This window comes from Podarcis melisellensis, assembly GCF_964234715.1.
Source record: "Podarcis melisellensis genome assembly, chromosome: 2".
Classification (NCBI taxonomy): domain Eukaryota; kingdom Metazoa; phylum Chordata; class Lepidosauria; order Squamata; family Lacertidae; genus Podarcis; species Podarcis melisellensis.
In genome coordinates, this window is record NC_138529.1 from 9,287,000 (window position 1) to 9,302,262 (window position 15,263).

The 15,263-nt window shown below is 47.7% G+C and overlaps 1 protein-coding gene across 1 annotated transcript; it reads left to right on the plus strand.

The window, feature by feature from the left end:
• Nucleotides 1–1,339: 1,339 nt before the first annotated feature.
• Nucleotides 1,340–14,006, plus strand: METTL1 (methyltransferase 1, tRNA methylguanosine; the record flags this gene model as incomplete). Its single annotated transcript, XM_081898964.1, has 6 exons — nucleotides 1,340–1,506; nucleotides 3,976–4,142; nucleotides 6,802–6,986; nucleotides 8,107–8,220; nucleotides 11,658–11,759; nucleotides 13,634–14,006. 6 exons carry the CDS (start codon nucleotides 1,340–1,342, stop codon nucleotides 13,772–13,774), a joined length of 876 nt encoding a protein of 291 aa, XP_081755090.1. The 3' UTR covers nucleotides 13,775–14,006.
• Nucleotides 14,007–15,263: the final 1,257 nt, after the last annotated feature.

A 15,263-nucleotide genomic window follows, 5' to 3' on the forward strand; every position in this document is an offset into this window, starting at 1 on the left:
ATGCTTGGTTGGTACACTTATGAACATTACCATATATCTAAGACCATAAAATTCCTATCACAATCCCATCTGTAAAAACAGAAGTTGCCAGGTGGAAACAATCCTCTTCATCCAGGCTTCATCCAGGTTGTTTGATTAAACAACCTATGGCCTTTTAAATATGTTTGTGGGTGTTATTGTTTTGTTGCTGTTGCTATTACTTTATGTATTTCCTGTTTTTATGCCCTGCAATTTTTGGATGAAACGAGGCATACAAATTTAATAAAATAGTAATGTCAAAGATAGGGACACGGGTGGTGCTGTGGGTTAAACCACTGAGCCTAGGACTTGCCGATCGGAAGGTCAACGGTTTGAATCCCACGACGGGGTGAGCTCCCGTTGTTCGGTCCCTGCTCCTGCCAACCTAGCAGTTCGAAAGCACGTCAAAGTGCAAGTAGGTAAATAGGTACCGCTCCGGCGGGAAGGTAAATGGTGTTTCCGTGCGCTGCTCTGGTTTGCCAGAAGCGGCCTAGTCATGCTGGCCACATGACCCGGAAGCTGTATGCCTGTAGTCGGCCACAACTGAACCTAATGGTCAGGGGTCCCTTTACCTTTAATGTCAAAGATTGAATTAAAAAGAAATGGCAGCCGAAGGAAGATTGAATTAAAAAGAGAAGCCGAAGGAAGTCTATAAAGAATCAAATTTGTGAACATTTGTGAACATTTGGCATAATTGTATATTTGTGTTGGAAAATAATAAAAATTATTTTAAAAAATAAAATAAAAAGAAATGGCAGCAGAGAGGAAACCAGGCTGCATTGCGAGATTCGGAAATGAGTGTGGGGTGTGTGTCTGTGTCTCTCTGTGTGTAAACATACACGCATACTGTTCTAGCAACCTCACACCCAGGAGTGCCTGGGAATTCTAAGAGAATCGGTGCAGTTTTTGAAAGGTTCAACCCGCCACCTTGGTTCAAAATGGGTGTCCCAATCTCATGCAAACCGAGGTGAAAACCTACTCTGTGATCTTGTGATTCCTGCATTGCAGGGGGGCTAGATGCCCTTTGGTGTCCTTTCCAGCCCTACAATTCTAAAAACTGATTTGAGATGCAAGGGACCCCAAGGGTCATCTAGCCCAACCCCGCCTGCAAAGCAGGAATCTCAGCTAAAGCATCCATAACAGGTGGCCATCCAACTTCTGCTTAAAAACTTCTAGGGAAGGAGAGCCCACCACCTCTCGTGGGAGTCTGTTGCTGCCAGGAAGAGCTGCAACTGCCAGAAAGGCAGCCCAAACGTCGCCATGGAAACAGGCGGGAGCGCGCCGGCCGCTGCGGGCCCTTTAAGGCGGAGGGCGCGACGCGATGACGCGCGTCTCCCGCGACTCCTGCCCACTGGTTGCTCCACGTGGCTCCGGCGCTGTGATCGCGATGGAGCGGCCGGCGGAGGCAAAGGCGGCGCCGCCGCCGCAGAAGCGCTACTACCGGCAGAGAGCGCATTCCAACCCGCTGGCGGATCACACGCTGCGCTAGTGAGTGCGGGCGGGATAGGGAAGCAGCAAGAACCCCGCGATCGCCCCGCTTCCGGGCTCCCACCCTCGCCGCCCGTTTCCGTAGGGCTCAGAGAGACGTCTGTCCGCTTTGCCGGGCGCACCCCGATTTTGCCGTTCTGACGTGTTTTGCTGTTGAATTCCCCGGGGCTCCCTTCTGAGTGAGGCTCCCGTGTCGAAATTCGCACCTCCCGCCCCTTGACTCAGGGAATATGGACCCCATAGGGAGTCAGACCGCGCATTGGTCTGTTCGGACCGGTGTTGTCTCTTACGAATGGCAGAAGAATCTCTGCGGCTTTCCCAGTATTGCAACTGGAGTTGCTTTCGTGGGAGGGGATAAGGAACCTGGGGGGTTTCTGCATGCAAAACATGGGCCACTAGTCTGGCTTACCTGCTTCTTGGGCACACGTTTTCGTGATCTCTATTTTCTAGGGAATCTAACCTTCCAGATGTTGTCGGACCTTCCAGATGTTGTTATCTGGGGGTGGGGGCTCTAGTTCCTCATCCCTGCTCTAGAGTTTATAATCATCAGTGACAAACTGTCTTGGTGCACCCCTCTTAATAGTGAACTGAGATGATGGCACTGCAGTCCTACATACATGTTTGCTCAAAAGCAAGCCCTATTGAATTCAGCTGTAATGGTCTGGTTCTAACTCTGCTTAGAAACAAGGCTCCTTGAAATCAGTGGCCTGCCTGGCACATAAGGTAAAGTTAAAGGGACCTCTGACCATTAGGTCCAGTTGTGGACGACTCTGGGGTTGCGGCACTCATCTCGGTTTACAGGCTGAGGGTCATGTGGCCAGCATGACTAAGCCGCTTCTGGCAAACCAGAGCAGCGCATGGAAATGCTGTTTACCTTCCCGCCAGAGCAGTACCTATTTATCTACTTGCACTTTGACGTGCTTTCAAACTGCTAGGTTGGCAGGAGCAGGGACCACGCAACGGGAGCCCACCCTCTCGCGGGGATTCAAACCGCCGACCTTCTGATCGGCAAGTCCTAGGCTCTGTGGTTTAACCCACAGCACGACCCGCGTCCCTTGCACATAACACTTCACTATTGTTGTTTAGCAAACTGCAACTTGTCCTACAAACTGTGGTTTGTTTCTCCCAAGTTTGTCCTGTTTTGCCTTGTGTCTTTTTAATTTGGTGAGCATCTGGGGTGGGTTGGCCAACCAAGCTATGGACAAGGAAGAGTGCTGTGTTCACACCTAATGCCAAGCCACAGTTAAAACAAGCTAAGGTGTGTAAGCCAACATTGATCCGTCACTCCAGATCATGGTTTGATTTGGAAGTAGACAAACCATAGTTAAGCTGCTGGGCAAGGTTTGCAAGTAAACCTAAAGCATGATTTATGTAACTTTAGTTTAATAAGCTATGGCTTTATGTTATATGGGAACCGGACCAATGGGACTTGCTTCCAAGTAAGAATACCTAAAGCTGCGATCTCATGCATGCTTGTTTGGGCATATTGATAATTGAATGAAAGGGAGCTTCTCTGTGTACGTGTGCATACGACTGAGGCAGCATATATTGCAGTCTGCAGCTCAGTTATGTAAGGTAAGTGTCATTGCATTCAGTGGGACTTGCTCACAAGTTAAGCGTGCCTTAATACAATTCATTTACAAAGCAATTTCCGGTGACAGTAATTTCCAGTGACATCAATGGAACTTGCTTCCAAATAATTGTGGTTAGAATTTGACTGTGGTCCCCTAAATTTTATTGTCTGGATCTCTCCCCCCCCCCCTTCTTCCAGATGGATAAATTGTCATTTTCCTTGTTTACAACATAAGTCTTTGGAATGTTTCCGGAGATGCAAATCATGGGAATATCTCTCTGTGTCAACATTATATGATGCATGCCAGCCCTGACTTCTTGTCCAATTCAGTTAATGAAACCTGTAATAAATTGTGTCCCACAGAAGTTGTTCCTCATGGTTGCCTCTTGGGAAAACAGCCATTGTTGCTTCATACCAAAATACTAGGTTGATAATCTGATAACTGTAGCATATAACAACAATGCAGGTTATATACACACCATACATTTAAAGTACATTGCTCCCCCTCAAAGAATCTTGGGAACTGTAGTTTACACCTCACAGAGTTACAATTCCCAGCACCCTAAACAAACTATAATTCTCTCTCTATGTATATATTTGAGGGTGATGATCTTGCACTGTACTTTAAATGTATGGTGTGTCTGCGGCCTTAGTCTGCAATCTCAGTTTCCAACTTTTTCTGTCACCTCTTTGTGTAATTACCTTGCCCGGTGCAGAGTTCTGGAGATGGCTTGCTGCTATTTTGTGACATTTTAGTTGGTCTTGCCCAAATGCAAGGTTTTCTGCCTCATATGTACCAATACATATTACCTTGGGTGGTGGTTTTTCTAGGGTCGACGTATAATTACTGTTCTTCACTCTTACTTCATGAAGTCCTCCGGTTTCTTTCCTGATAGTCCTGCCAAGCCTGAAGAAATGGACTGGTCAGAGATCTACCCGGAGTTTTTTGCTCCTTTAACTGCGGACAATCAACACGATGACCTGAAGGATGCAGAAGAGAGAACTAAGCCTGCGTCTCAAGTAGAGTTTGCTGATATCGGCTGCGGTTATGGGGGCTTGCTTGGTAATTTATCCCCAATGAGAGTTAGCTGATGGTTAAGGTTTCTCTACGGGTTACAAGCCTGTAAAAGACTATAAAACAATCCTTTTCAAATGCTTTCCTTCTCTCCCTGGTCTGCGACAGCTGTTTATTCAGAAACCATGGTAGGAGGGAGGAAGTGGGAGAGATTGGACAAATAAGAGAGTATTTTTTCCTTCCTCGCTTTTCCTTTTGCAAGGTTTCAGGGGGTTTTCCTGGGGTAAAAATTCTGTGGTCAGGAATGCATTAGAAATTTTCCCCATAGAAATCATCGACTTGTCATGTGAATAGCCTAACAAAAGATTTCCTGAGAAGACATCGTGTTTTGGATAGCAAGACCCTGTGTATTTTGTTGTATTGCAGTTTGAATTCTACACTATAAAATACAATATATGAGAAATAAAAGAACTGATGGAAACACAATGGAAAACCATACAGTATCTAGCACAGTGCATTACACTGGCTACAACAGGCAGAAAAATCATTAGGTGGTCTGCCGAGTCCATTTGCAATTTTCAAGGGGTCTCCGTAGAACACATTTGAGAGTTTCCATTCACGTTGGAGGAAAGAAAGCAAATGGGGTGGATGCTGTTAGTATTTTCTGCATTTGTAACTGGCGGTACTGTAATTCCACCGCCTGAGAATTGTCAGCCTTCATTTGAAAAAGCAAGTGTGCAGTCCTCATGGATGTGAGGACAAGTTTCAAAAGATGCAGGCTGTGACCGATGTAATCTTGGAACCCGGAGATTCTAGTGATCAGGAGCAGGCAACTCTTTTTATCCTTCCTCATGATCAGTAAAAGCAGAATAATTTATTGAGATGGCGACACATCTGCTTCATTTGGCAAACAGATGTTCACCGTGGAATTCCCAGTGAGAAATGTGTCATCTATTAAGCATGAATAGGCCCTGGCTCTTACGAAGACCATTGTCTATATTTTTAGAATTCATTCTTGCTGATTCACAGTGATCGGAAGGCGATGGATTGATTTCTACTGTGGTGTTTTCCTTATAATGAAGGCGGCTATCATGCGACAGTCTTGAGTTTATAAAGAGTCATGATCTGCCGGTTATCTACATTAAAAAACACCAAAAACCCTTTACTCAGGAAAGAAGCTTGCGGCAAGTTTTTCACATGATTAATTGTCGCTCCTTGACCATCTTGTGAATCCACAGACAGGAATGTGTTGGATGGAGGTAAAAAGAACTGCAGTCTGAATTGAAAGTGAATCCCACTGAATTCAGGGAAGTTACAGCCCCCTATTTGCATGGAAATCATAAGTTCAGTGGGACTCGCTTTCCACTGCAATCTTATCTCTTAGCCCCAAAATAGCGTCTAGGATTGAGTCTTTGTTCTTAAGTGTCCTCCAGATGTTTTGGACATCTGTGCTGACTGGGACTGATAGGCGTCCAAAACATCTGGATGGCAGCAGGTTGGGGAAGTCTGCCCTCTGTGAAATTAAGGCTGCAGTTCTGTGTGTGCTTTTCCCTTGGAGCAAGCTGGACTGAACGCAGCTGGACTGCTTTCCAAGTCAGCCTGCATAAGACCCAGCTTGCATAATCCTACACGCACTTCCTTGTGTGTTATGTTCCACTGAAATTAGTGGGATTTACTTCCTAGGAAATATGCATAGGGTTGCGCTGTGTTCCTCAATCGGCGTCACTCCCTGTGCTTAAATTCATTGCTGGCCATTCTTGTTTTTCACATTTCTTTGTCCTCTCTTAACGCTGAAATTTATACAGTAAGTTTTGCAAAGCATCGTCTAAATAATGTTTTGCAATAATAATAATAATAATTTATTATTTCTACCCCGCCCATTTGGCTGGGTTTCCCCAGCCACTCTGGGCGGCTTTCAACAGAGCATTAAAAACAGAATAAAACTTCAAACATCAAAAACTTCCCTAAGCACTGGAGGTAGCCAACCTGGTTCCCTCCAGTTTTGTGGGACTACAGCTCCCAGCATCCTTGACCTCTGGCCATGTTGAGTGGGGCTGATGGGATTTGTAGTCCAAAGAATCTGGAGGCTTTCACTTGGGCTACCCCCGCCTTATGCAATAACAGTAAAGGCACACACTGAGAATGTTGAGAGTGCTACAAAAAGTGGACCGTGGACTTCCCCGCTCCTGGTAGATTCTTGCAAAAAGTTCTAAACTTTGTAGACCTTGCTGCGCTCTAGCAAGACACTCCTGTGTTCTTAAGCAAGAGGATATAGCAAGCTCATACTCTGGTTAGTTACGCTGTTTTCTTTTAAGAGATTTTCACGTCGTGTCCTTTGCTTTGGAAATGTGCATCGTATTTGTTGACCGTCAGAATTCTAGTAAAGAAATTATGAGTAGGCCTGCTCTTGGCAGGCCTGGTCCTAGCTAAGCTTACTGAAGAAGGAAGTCCCATATATTTCCGTGGACCTCTAGACAGAGGAATGATGCAAAGACAGTGGGAGAAAAGGAAGTTAAGTCTAGCAGAGGGGTTAGAAAGCATCTCTTTGGCTTTGAAATGTGGAGTTGCAGGGGAAGCAGGGAGATAAAGCATCTTTGACTTTATGGCCACCTTGTGCTGATTTTGTTGAACAAGATTTATATACTGATTAATCAACAAAAAAAATCTCTGTCCTCTTAAGCTACTGGTTGGCTGTTCTCTTTTGCAGTTGCACTGTCTCCCCTGTTTCCCAAGACTTTAATGCTGGGTCTGGAAATCCGAGTGAAGGTCTCCGATTATGTGCGGGACAGGATCCAGTCTCTGAGAGCATCTCACCCCGGGCAGTTCCAGAACATCGGCTGCATCCGCAGCAATGCCATGAAACACCTGCCCAACTTTTTCCGCAAGGGGCAGGTGAGTTTCCAAAGAGTGTCTCTCCCCATTTGGAGTTTTAAAAATTATTTGTGTACACACTTTTAAAGACACCTGTGACGTTCCTGCCCTGGACATTTGAGGTTCTCGCTGTTTCCTCCAAGAGAGAAACCTTTGTCATCTGATGCTGCTGTTTCATGGATCTTCAGGGTAGATCCTTGTGTTAAAAAACAAAACAATGTCCCATACAAAATTGCTTTGTCCTGTCAGGCTGTTGGTGATACCGTATTTTTCGCTCTGTAAGACACACCAGACCATGATGCACCTTGTTTTTGGAGGAGAAAAACAAGAAAAAAATATTCTGAATCCCAGAAGACAGAACAGCATGAGGGATCGCTGCGCAGCGATCCCTCTCGCTGTTCTGGCTTCTGGGATAGCTGCGCAGCCTGCATTCGCCCCATAAGACGCACACACATTTCCCCTTACTTTTTAGGCGGGAAAAGTGCATCTTATAGAGCGAAAAATACGGTATCTATTACAGAAATGAGGAATCTGTAGCCCTCTGGCTGTTGCTGGACTCTGGCTGTGTACACGTAATGCATTTAAAGTACATTTAAAGCATGTGGCTTCCCCAAAGAATCATGGGAACTGTAGTCCACCCCCTCAGCGCTACAGTTCCAGCAACCCTTAACAAACTACAAATCCCATGGGTCTTTGGGGGAAATCACGTGCTTTAAAAATATGGTGTGTGCACAGTCTATAATTCCCACCATGGCCAGTGGTCAGGGATGTTGGGAGCTGTAGTTCAACAACATCAGGAGGCCCATAGGCTTCTCATCCCTGCTCTAGTCTAATGGTTTGTCAAGGCTTCACTGAGGTCCTCCCCAGCTGTGCTGCCCAAGGTTTTGTTTAGCTGGCGGTGCATCCAGAGTTTGATTCTGGAGCTTTCTACAGGCAGAATGTGTGACCTCCTGCTGAGTGCCAGTCTCATTCCTTTGGGGACGGGAGGGAGACGACAAAGTCTTTGTTGGCCCTGGATATTCCCTAGCCAGGCCAAATGCAGGGGGTTGTGTTTAATTTGCAGGCTGCTGACAGGCTAACCTCTTCCATTCCTTCTGGTGGTGAGGCATCTCTTTCTTGTTCTTTTTTGCATAAAACCCAGCTGCGCAAAATGTTTTTCCTCTTCCCCGATCCTCACTTCAAGAAGACGAAGCACAAATGGCGGATTATCAGCACCACTTTGCTGGCAGAATACGCCTATGTTCTCCGCGAGGAGGTGAGTGCATTGCTCTCAAGGGGGGTGTAGCCTCTTCCAAGCCCCTTTCAACAGGAAGGCATCCAGTTTGTTTGTCTACCACTTTTCTGTGGCAGAACCATGCTCAGAGCAGCTCACAAACACCCTACAGAATAAAACGCAACAACATTTCAAGGCAAAAACCAAAAGAGACAGACAATTTAAGCAAAAAGCACACTAATATCAATAGGGCAAACAATTATCTCACATTAATAAACACTGAATGTAAAACATTTTGCATCTACTGCAATGGCAGTAATAATAATAATATAATAATAATTTATTATTTATACCCCACCCACCTGGCTGAGTTTCCCCCACCACTCTGGGCGGCTCCCAATCAAATGTTAAAAACAGTACAGCATTACATGTTAAAAACTTCCCTGAACAGGGCTGCCTTCAGATGTCTTTTAAAGATAGGATAGCTGCTTATTTCCTTCACATCTGAAGGGAGGGTGTTCCACAGGGCGGGCGCCACTACCGAGAAGGCCCTCTGTCTGGTTCTCTGTAACCTTACTTCTTGCAATGAGGGAACCGCCAGAAGGCCCTCGGCGCTGGATCTCAGTGTCCGGGCTGAACGATGGGGATGGAGACGCTCCTTCAGGTATACAGGACCAAGGCCGTTTAGGGCTTTAAAGGTCAGCACCAACACTTTGAATTGTGCTCGGAAACGTACTGGGAGCCAATGCAGATCTCTCAGGACCGGTGTTATGTGGTCCCGCCGGCCACTCCCAGTCACCAGTCTAGCTGTCGCATTCTGGATTAATTGCAGTTTCCGGGTCACCTTGAAAGGTAGCCCCATGTAGAGCGCGTTGCAGTAGTCCAAGCTCGAGATAACTAGAGTAGTTTTTGTTTGTTTGTTGGCTTGTTTGTTTGTTTGTGTTTTCCCAATATCTCCTATATGTCTACTAACATCTCTGGTGGTCATTTGCGGTCTAAGGAGTGCAGGGGAAGAAGCAGTAACTTCTGACACTTCCTTGCTGGAGGCTCTTATTACTTAGCATACACAGCCAGGCATCCATTTTGGGGATCCTGTGGCCTGCCAGAAGTCGCTGAACTACAACTCCCATCAGCCTCGGTGAGCATTGTCAGTGGCTGGGAATGATGGCCGTTGTAGTTCAGCAACATCTGTCAGTTTGCATTTCTTAGTGCAGAAAGTATTGATCTGATGTGTAGAGATCTTTCCTATTCTAATTAATTCAAGAGGGTTCTGGAAGCTTCTCTGTGTGAAAGAAACAAGCAGAACGTTCATGTTTGGGTTATACCTTCAGAGAAGCAGAGTACAGCTGACTTAAACTGGTTAAACTGTTAAGATCATGCTGGCTATAAAAGTAGGGCCAGAAGTAGCCTGGGTTTCACTTTCACCTTCTTTCTCTTTTCTTTCTGACGTGGTGTTCTGCACATAGATAGTGTTAAGGTTTAGTCTTATTATAAATTATTGTAAGTTAAGTCTGCTGCAACTGGATTTCTTATAGGCAGTGCCAATCCTGAACGTATTGGATTTGTGACCATTATGCTCATTTGACTTCAGTAGGAGTAAAGCTCTGCTGAATGGAATATTACCGTAATTGCCTCTGGTCTGTTTTTTTGGAATCCTGCAACATGTTTTAAGTTTTTACTCTGCTAACTATACGTTGGAATCTGCTCTGGATCAATATTGAGTAGAATTCCATGACAGTTTTCTGGATGACCTCTGTGTGAGAGGTGAGCCACTATTAGCCAGAGTAGACAGGCAATCTGACCAGGTAATAAACCAGCTACCTAGGATTGGGATAGCAGCCCATGAGACCTGGGAGCATGCCCTGGAACCACCCCAATTCCCAGGTATTTCTCCAGGATGTCAGACAGATGCATGGGGGTTCCATGGCAGCTGAGATTGGTGAGCGATGGGCTCCATGAAGAGGGACAGTGAAGGTTTTGGAGGTGCCTCCCTTGGGCTGCGTTGCGCCACAGAGGTCTCTGTCTAGACATTCCCTTCCACCTCAGCATTCCAAGAGGATGCGTGAATGGAGGAGGAATGTGTCTGCCCTCCGGCTTAGACGCCCTTCTGTGCTAATTGAGTACTTCCTGAGGGTAGGCCTTCCCAGAGTAAGCTACGCCATCTTCATACAAATAATTACTCTCTTTTATCAAAACTCCAGGTGCGTCATCGTGCCCTGGAGCCTAGGGAAAAGCAAGACACTGGATCGCTTGGGAATTTCACTCCCAAGAATTAGGGACGGGTGCTAATTAGTGCTGAAGGCAACACTGTCCTTGCAGCTCCTAGCAGGAGGCTTGTGCTGGCAAACTTCCTGGCAGCCGAGCGAGCATTGCGCCACTTCAGCCCTTGACTTTGTCCTGGCAGCTTCTCCCCAGGGCACCCTGGCTGACTCTCCTTTCACCTGCCAGAGGGGTGGGCGGGAAACATGGAGAGCACCCTTGCTGCTGCTGCTGCTTCTTGCGTCGCCTCTTTTGGGGTTGCACGCAAAAGGGAGCCAGCCTTCGTGATGAATCAGCACCAGGCCTCACCCAGAGTCAGCGTGAGTCACCCCACAACTTTCCAGGTAGCTTTCCCAAGGCTAAGGAGGAGTCTGGCACAGCACGAGAGTTGGCAGTGCAGCAGCGCCCTCAACAATCATGACGGCTGCAGTTGCTCAGCCCTAGGCTGCAAGGAAGTTGGGGCTTCAGAATACCCAGTAATTACTCCTTTTCGGAAATGAGCCCAAGATCCAACTTTGAACAGGAAGCTTCCAGTGGTTTGGGAAAATCTTTTTCTGCTGAAAACCTTCCCCCTCCATTTGCATTGGAATATTTTGCCCCAATCCCAAATAGCAAACTGTTCTGGCTTCTGTCCCATGTAAAGGTAAAGGGGGACCCCTGACCATTAGGTCCAGTCGTGACCGACTCTGGGGTTGTGGCGCTCATCTCGCTTTATTGTCCGAGGGAGCCGGCGTACAGCTTCTGGGTCATGTGGCCAGCATGACTAAGCCGCTTCTGGCGAATCAGAGCAGCGCACTGGAAACGCCGTTTACCTTCCCGGCGGCGTGGTACCTATTTATCTACTTGCACTTTGACGTGCTTTGGAACTGCTAGGTTGGCAGGAGCTGGGACTGAGCAACGGGAGCTCACGGGGGATTCGAACCGCCGACCTTCTGATCGGCAAGTCCTAGGCTCTGTGGTTTAACCCACAGTGCCACTCGCGTCCCTCTCTGTCCCATGTAGTGCTAAGCAATTGTCCTGTCAGCTTTCCTGCTTGCACAGTGGGACTTGCCCATCTCCCCCTCCCACACACACACACCATAAGCACCCCCAGATCTGTCCTGGGGCTTTCTCCAACCCTCCAGATCAGATTTGGGGAGGCGGGGAGTCCCGTTACGCGAAGGGAATAGAGAGAGTCCTCTGCATCCTGCTCCTTGTAACATCTCCCTTATCTCTCCCAGGGGCTCGTCTACACCATCACAGATGTGGAAGAGGTGCACAGCTGGATGGTGAAGCATTTCAGGGAACACCCGCTTTTTGAGCAGGTGTCCTTGAAAGAACTGGTGAGTGCAAGGGAGCGGGCACATCCGTGCAAGTGCATCACCTCTGATGTAAGGGTTTTTTGCAGTTCCAGACAGGCTTTCGAAGCAACCTGCATGCAAAGGTTTCGTAATGCTCCCAGGCTGCTCTCTTGGAATTAGGTCACCGCCCGATGAACTTCCAGGTTCCAGATATAGCCTCTGAGGAAACGGCCCCAGTGACACATCGGCACTTGCACTTGCAATCTTAAGTTTCAGCACTTGTTAAAAGTATGCAGACCTAAAAAGGAGTAAAATGCAACAAACATGTAAGGGATGGCTGGAGCCGAATAAATGCATAAAAGTTTCATGGCATAAATCTTACATGTGCATGCCTAGAAGTCAGTCCTACTGAGTTGAGTGGGGTGTCTGCTCCTTGGTAAGTGTACACAGGATTGCACCCTTCGACGCAGATGTATAAAACAGGCCCAGAAGTAAAGTTATTAATCCACAAAACTCATACTCTTTCTGCTGCATGTGTTCATTAACTTGTAGGAAAAACGAGAGAAATGTCCTGTTCTAAAGCTTTCCCACCCTGTCATTTGGGAATAGCTGGGCTGATCCTGCCCCCTTCCTCCCCATCTTCACCCTGAGCCAACCCGTTCTTAGTTGCCCCATAGTCTGAGCTCTGATGTACCAGTTAAAGCAGATTAACGTCACCATCCCAATGAAACGCCATTCCGCAGCAGCCCCCAAATTCTATACAGCAGAACAACAGTATGGATGTGTGCCGTTCCAGCCTTGATCGTTTAATACAGGGAGCGCCAAAAGTCATCAGTGTCGAGGTGAGAAACCACAACTGAAAGCTGAAGTGAAATGCAGAGATGAAAACAGCCTCAATGGTTTTAAGAGGACTAGCGAAATAAAAATAGGCATTAAAAGTCAGTAGCAGGCGAGTCTTTCTGGAGGAGGGCATTCCCCGACTGGAGGGGAGCCCTGCTTAAAAGGCCCTCTTCCGTTTCGCCCCTCTGATCTCAGGTTGTGGAAGTCCTTGAAGAAGTTCAGTTATTCCCCTTTACACTCAGTTGTGGTTAACATTTTTCTGTTGGGATGCAACCAAGGGAACAGGGGCAATTTGCAAGCCCCCAGCTGTCTCCAGCGCAAACAGAAGTGGCAGGAGACGGCTGTGAGAGCATATCTACAAGCAGTTTATTCAGCATACATCAGGACAAAGGAAGAACATGTCTTCTCCCTTCGTGTCCAAGAGCAAGCGGCAAAAGCAATAGCAAAGCGGAAGTTCCCAGCAAGCTGTGCTGGAGTGTAAACAGACATGTGACACACAACAGTCAGGCGTGTACTTAAGGTGGAACGGAATATCAATATCCTAACATTTTCAACCTGAGAGAGGCATTAAAGGTTGGCCCAAAAGGCCAGCGAATGTGCCCAAACTTGTCACAGATGCAGGCATATAACTCTCTCGGACACAAACACACAACTCATCCATGCGGTAGTGTAGGACTGAGAGGAGAGCTGTAAATTTGGTCCACTACTATCGTTGGACAATTTCCCCTTTTGGGGGTGTATGTGCAGAAAATGCCTGGTGGAGGTAGAAGCCCAGTCTTCCTTCCCGCCCTGGTAAGGTCAGGGACCCCTGGATGGTTAAGTCCAGTCGAAATTTGACACTGGGGTGAGCACTCGTCTCCGTTTTCAGGCTGATGGAGCCGGCATTTGTCCGCAGACAGCTTTGGCATAGCAAGGGCTGTGCACTTTTATTTCCCCGCTCTGTGCAACTTAGTGCTAGATGGATAGTTTCAACTTCCACAGGGTGAAAGAGAAGTTCTCCCAGTGCTGTGTGTGTTTGTGTGTTGCGACCGTCCTTTTTTAATAAGCAACCATACCTACTCCTCCTCTCCCAACAGGCCAGTGATCCTATCGTCGGCCTCCTGGACACCTCAACTGAGGAAGGGAAGAAGGTCCAGAGGAACGGAGGCAAGACCTTCCCGGCTGTCTTCCGGCGCATCAGGGACATCACAGAGGAACAGGAAGCGCCAGGATCATGACCGGGGAATTTCCGGGGCCTGAGAAAATTCACGTCGTCCCAACTCGTGTGTCGAAAGGGAGGTGTTGGGGGCAGGGGTTGCATCAAGAATGGGACGGACTCAACGCCTCTGGTCACGCTGGGGTCAGCCTTCTATTAACACAGCTGGGGATTCCCCTTCTGGGGTAACTCGGCTGAACGGTTGAGTAAGGGATTGCCTGCTTTGTTTGCTGCTTGTTTTGCCCGTAGAAGGACGGGGTAAGCATCAGCCCCACGTAGCAGGATGAGTGATCCGGGAGGTGCTTCCCACTCCATTGAACCATCAGTCACTTTCATTTTGTGAATGAATAATAAACAGGAAGAAAGAACTATCAGGCGCTATGAGTTGTCAGGTCCAGCCTAGCTGCTGAGCTCGGCCCGCAGTTGTGCTTTGGAGTTGCAGCCTTCCATCTTCTTCCCCAGATCAGTGCCAGGTGTAACCCCTGGCTCTTAGGGTTGTGTGTGTGTTAGAGAGAGAGCCCTGCCACAATGAGAACCTGTGCCTTTCTTAAAGCAGGTCATAGATGTAGCTGGACTGCATTTCCCCATCCCCGTGCTATGAAGAGATCAGCTGGGCTAAGGCAACATGCACCTAACCCCCAGTGCAGAGAGCCTAAGATGGGGGAGATTCTGAAACTTGTCAGTCACCTATTTGAGTACAGTGGTGCCTCGCAAGACGAAAAGAATCCGTTCCGCGATTCTCTTCGTCTAGCGGTTTTTTCGTCTAGCGAAGCAAGCCCATTGACAGCTTAGCGGATTAGCGCTACAGCTGTCAAGCGGCTTCCAGCGATCAGCTGTTAAGCGGCTTATGAGCGGAACAGCTGATAAGCGGCTTAAGAAAAGGGCGAAAAAACCGAAAAAAAACCGTGGGGGGATGCAAGATTTTTTTCGTCTTGCGAAGCAACCCCATAGGGGAATTCGTTTTATGAAGCGCCTCCAAAACGGAAAACCCTTTCGTCTAGCGGGTTTTTCATCTTGCGAGGCGTTCGTCTTGCGGGGCACCACTGTACTTTGGTCTTGCAAGAATCATTCCCTCACTAGTAGCCTGGATTGTAGGGGAATGACTGCAGTTGTTAACCATGTGCAGTAGGATAGCTTCTGCACACTCGACTTCTGTATCTTCCACCCAGGTGAGCAAGAATCATGACCAGAGTTCACTTTCCAGCCAGGCAAAGACACTCGAGGAGGTTGTGGAGCAAGGACCGAGGGGCTGGGAGGGTCCCATGAGCCAGACAGAGGGGTTCAGAGAGCTGCATTTGGCCACTGGGCCAAGTGGTTCCCCACGTCTGCTTTTAGCTTATAGGGAGCATGTCATTGCGAAGATGCTCCATAAATACACACTTGGATATGCCTCTGCCATGCATTACAGTGGAACCTCGGGTTGCGAACGTGATCCATGCGGGAGGCATGTTTGCAACCTGTAGTGCCGCGTCTGCGCACGCTCGTGACACAATTTGGTGCTTATGCGCAAA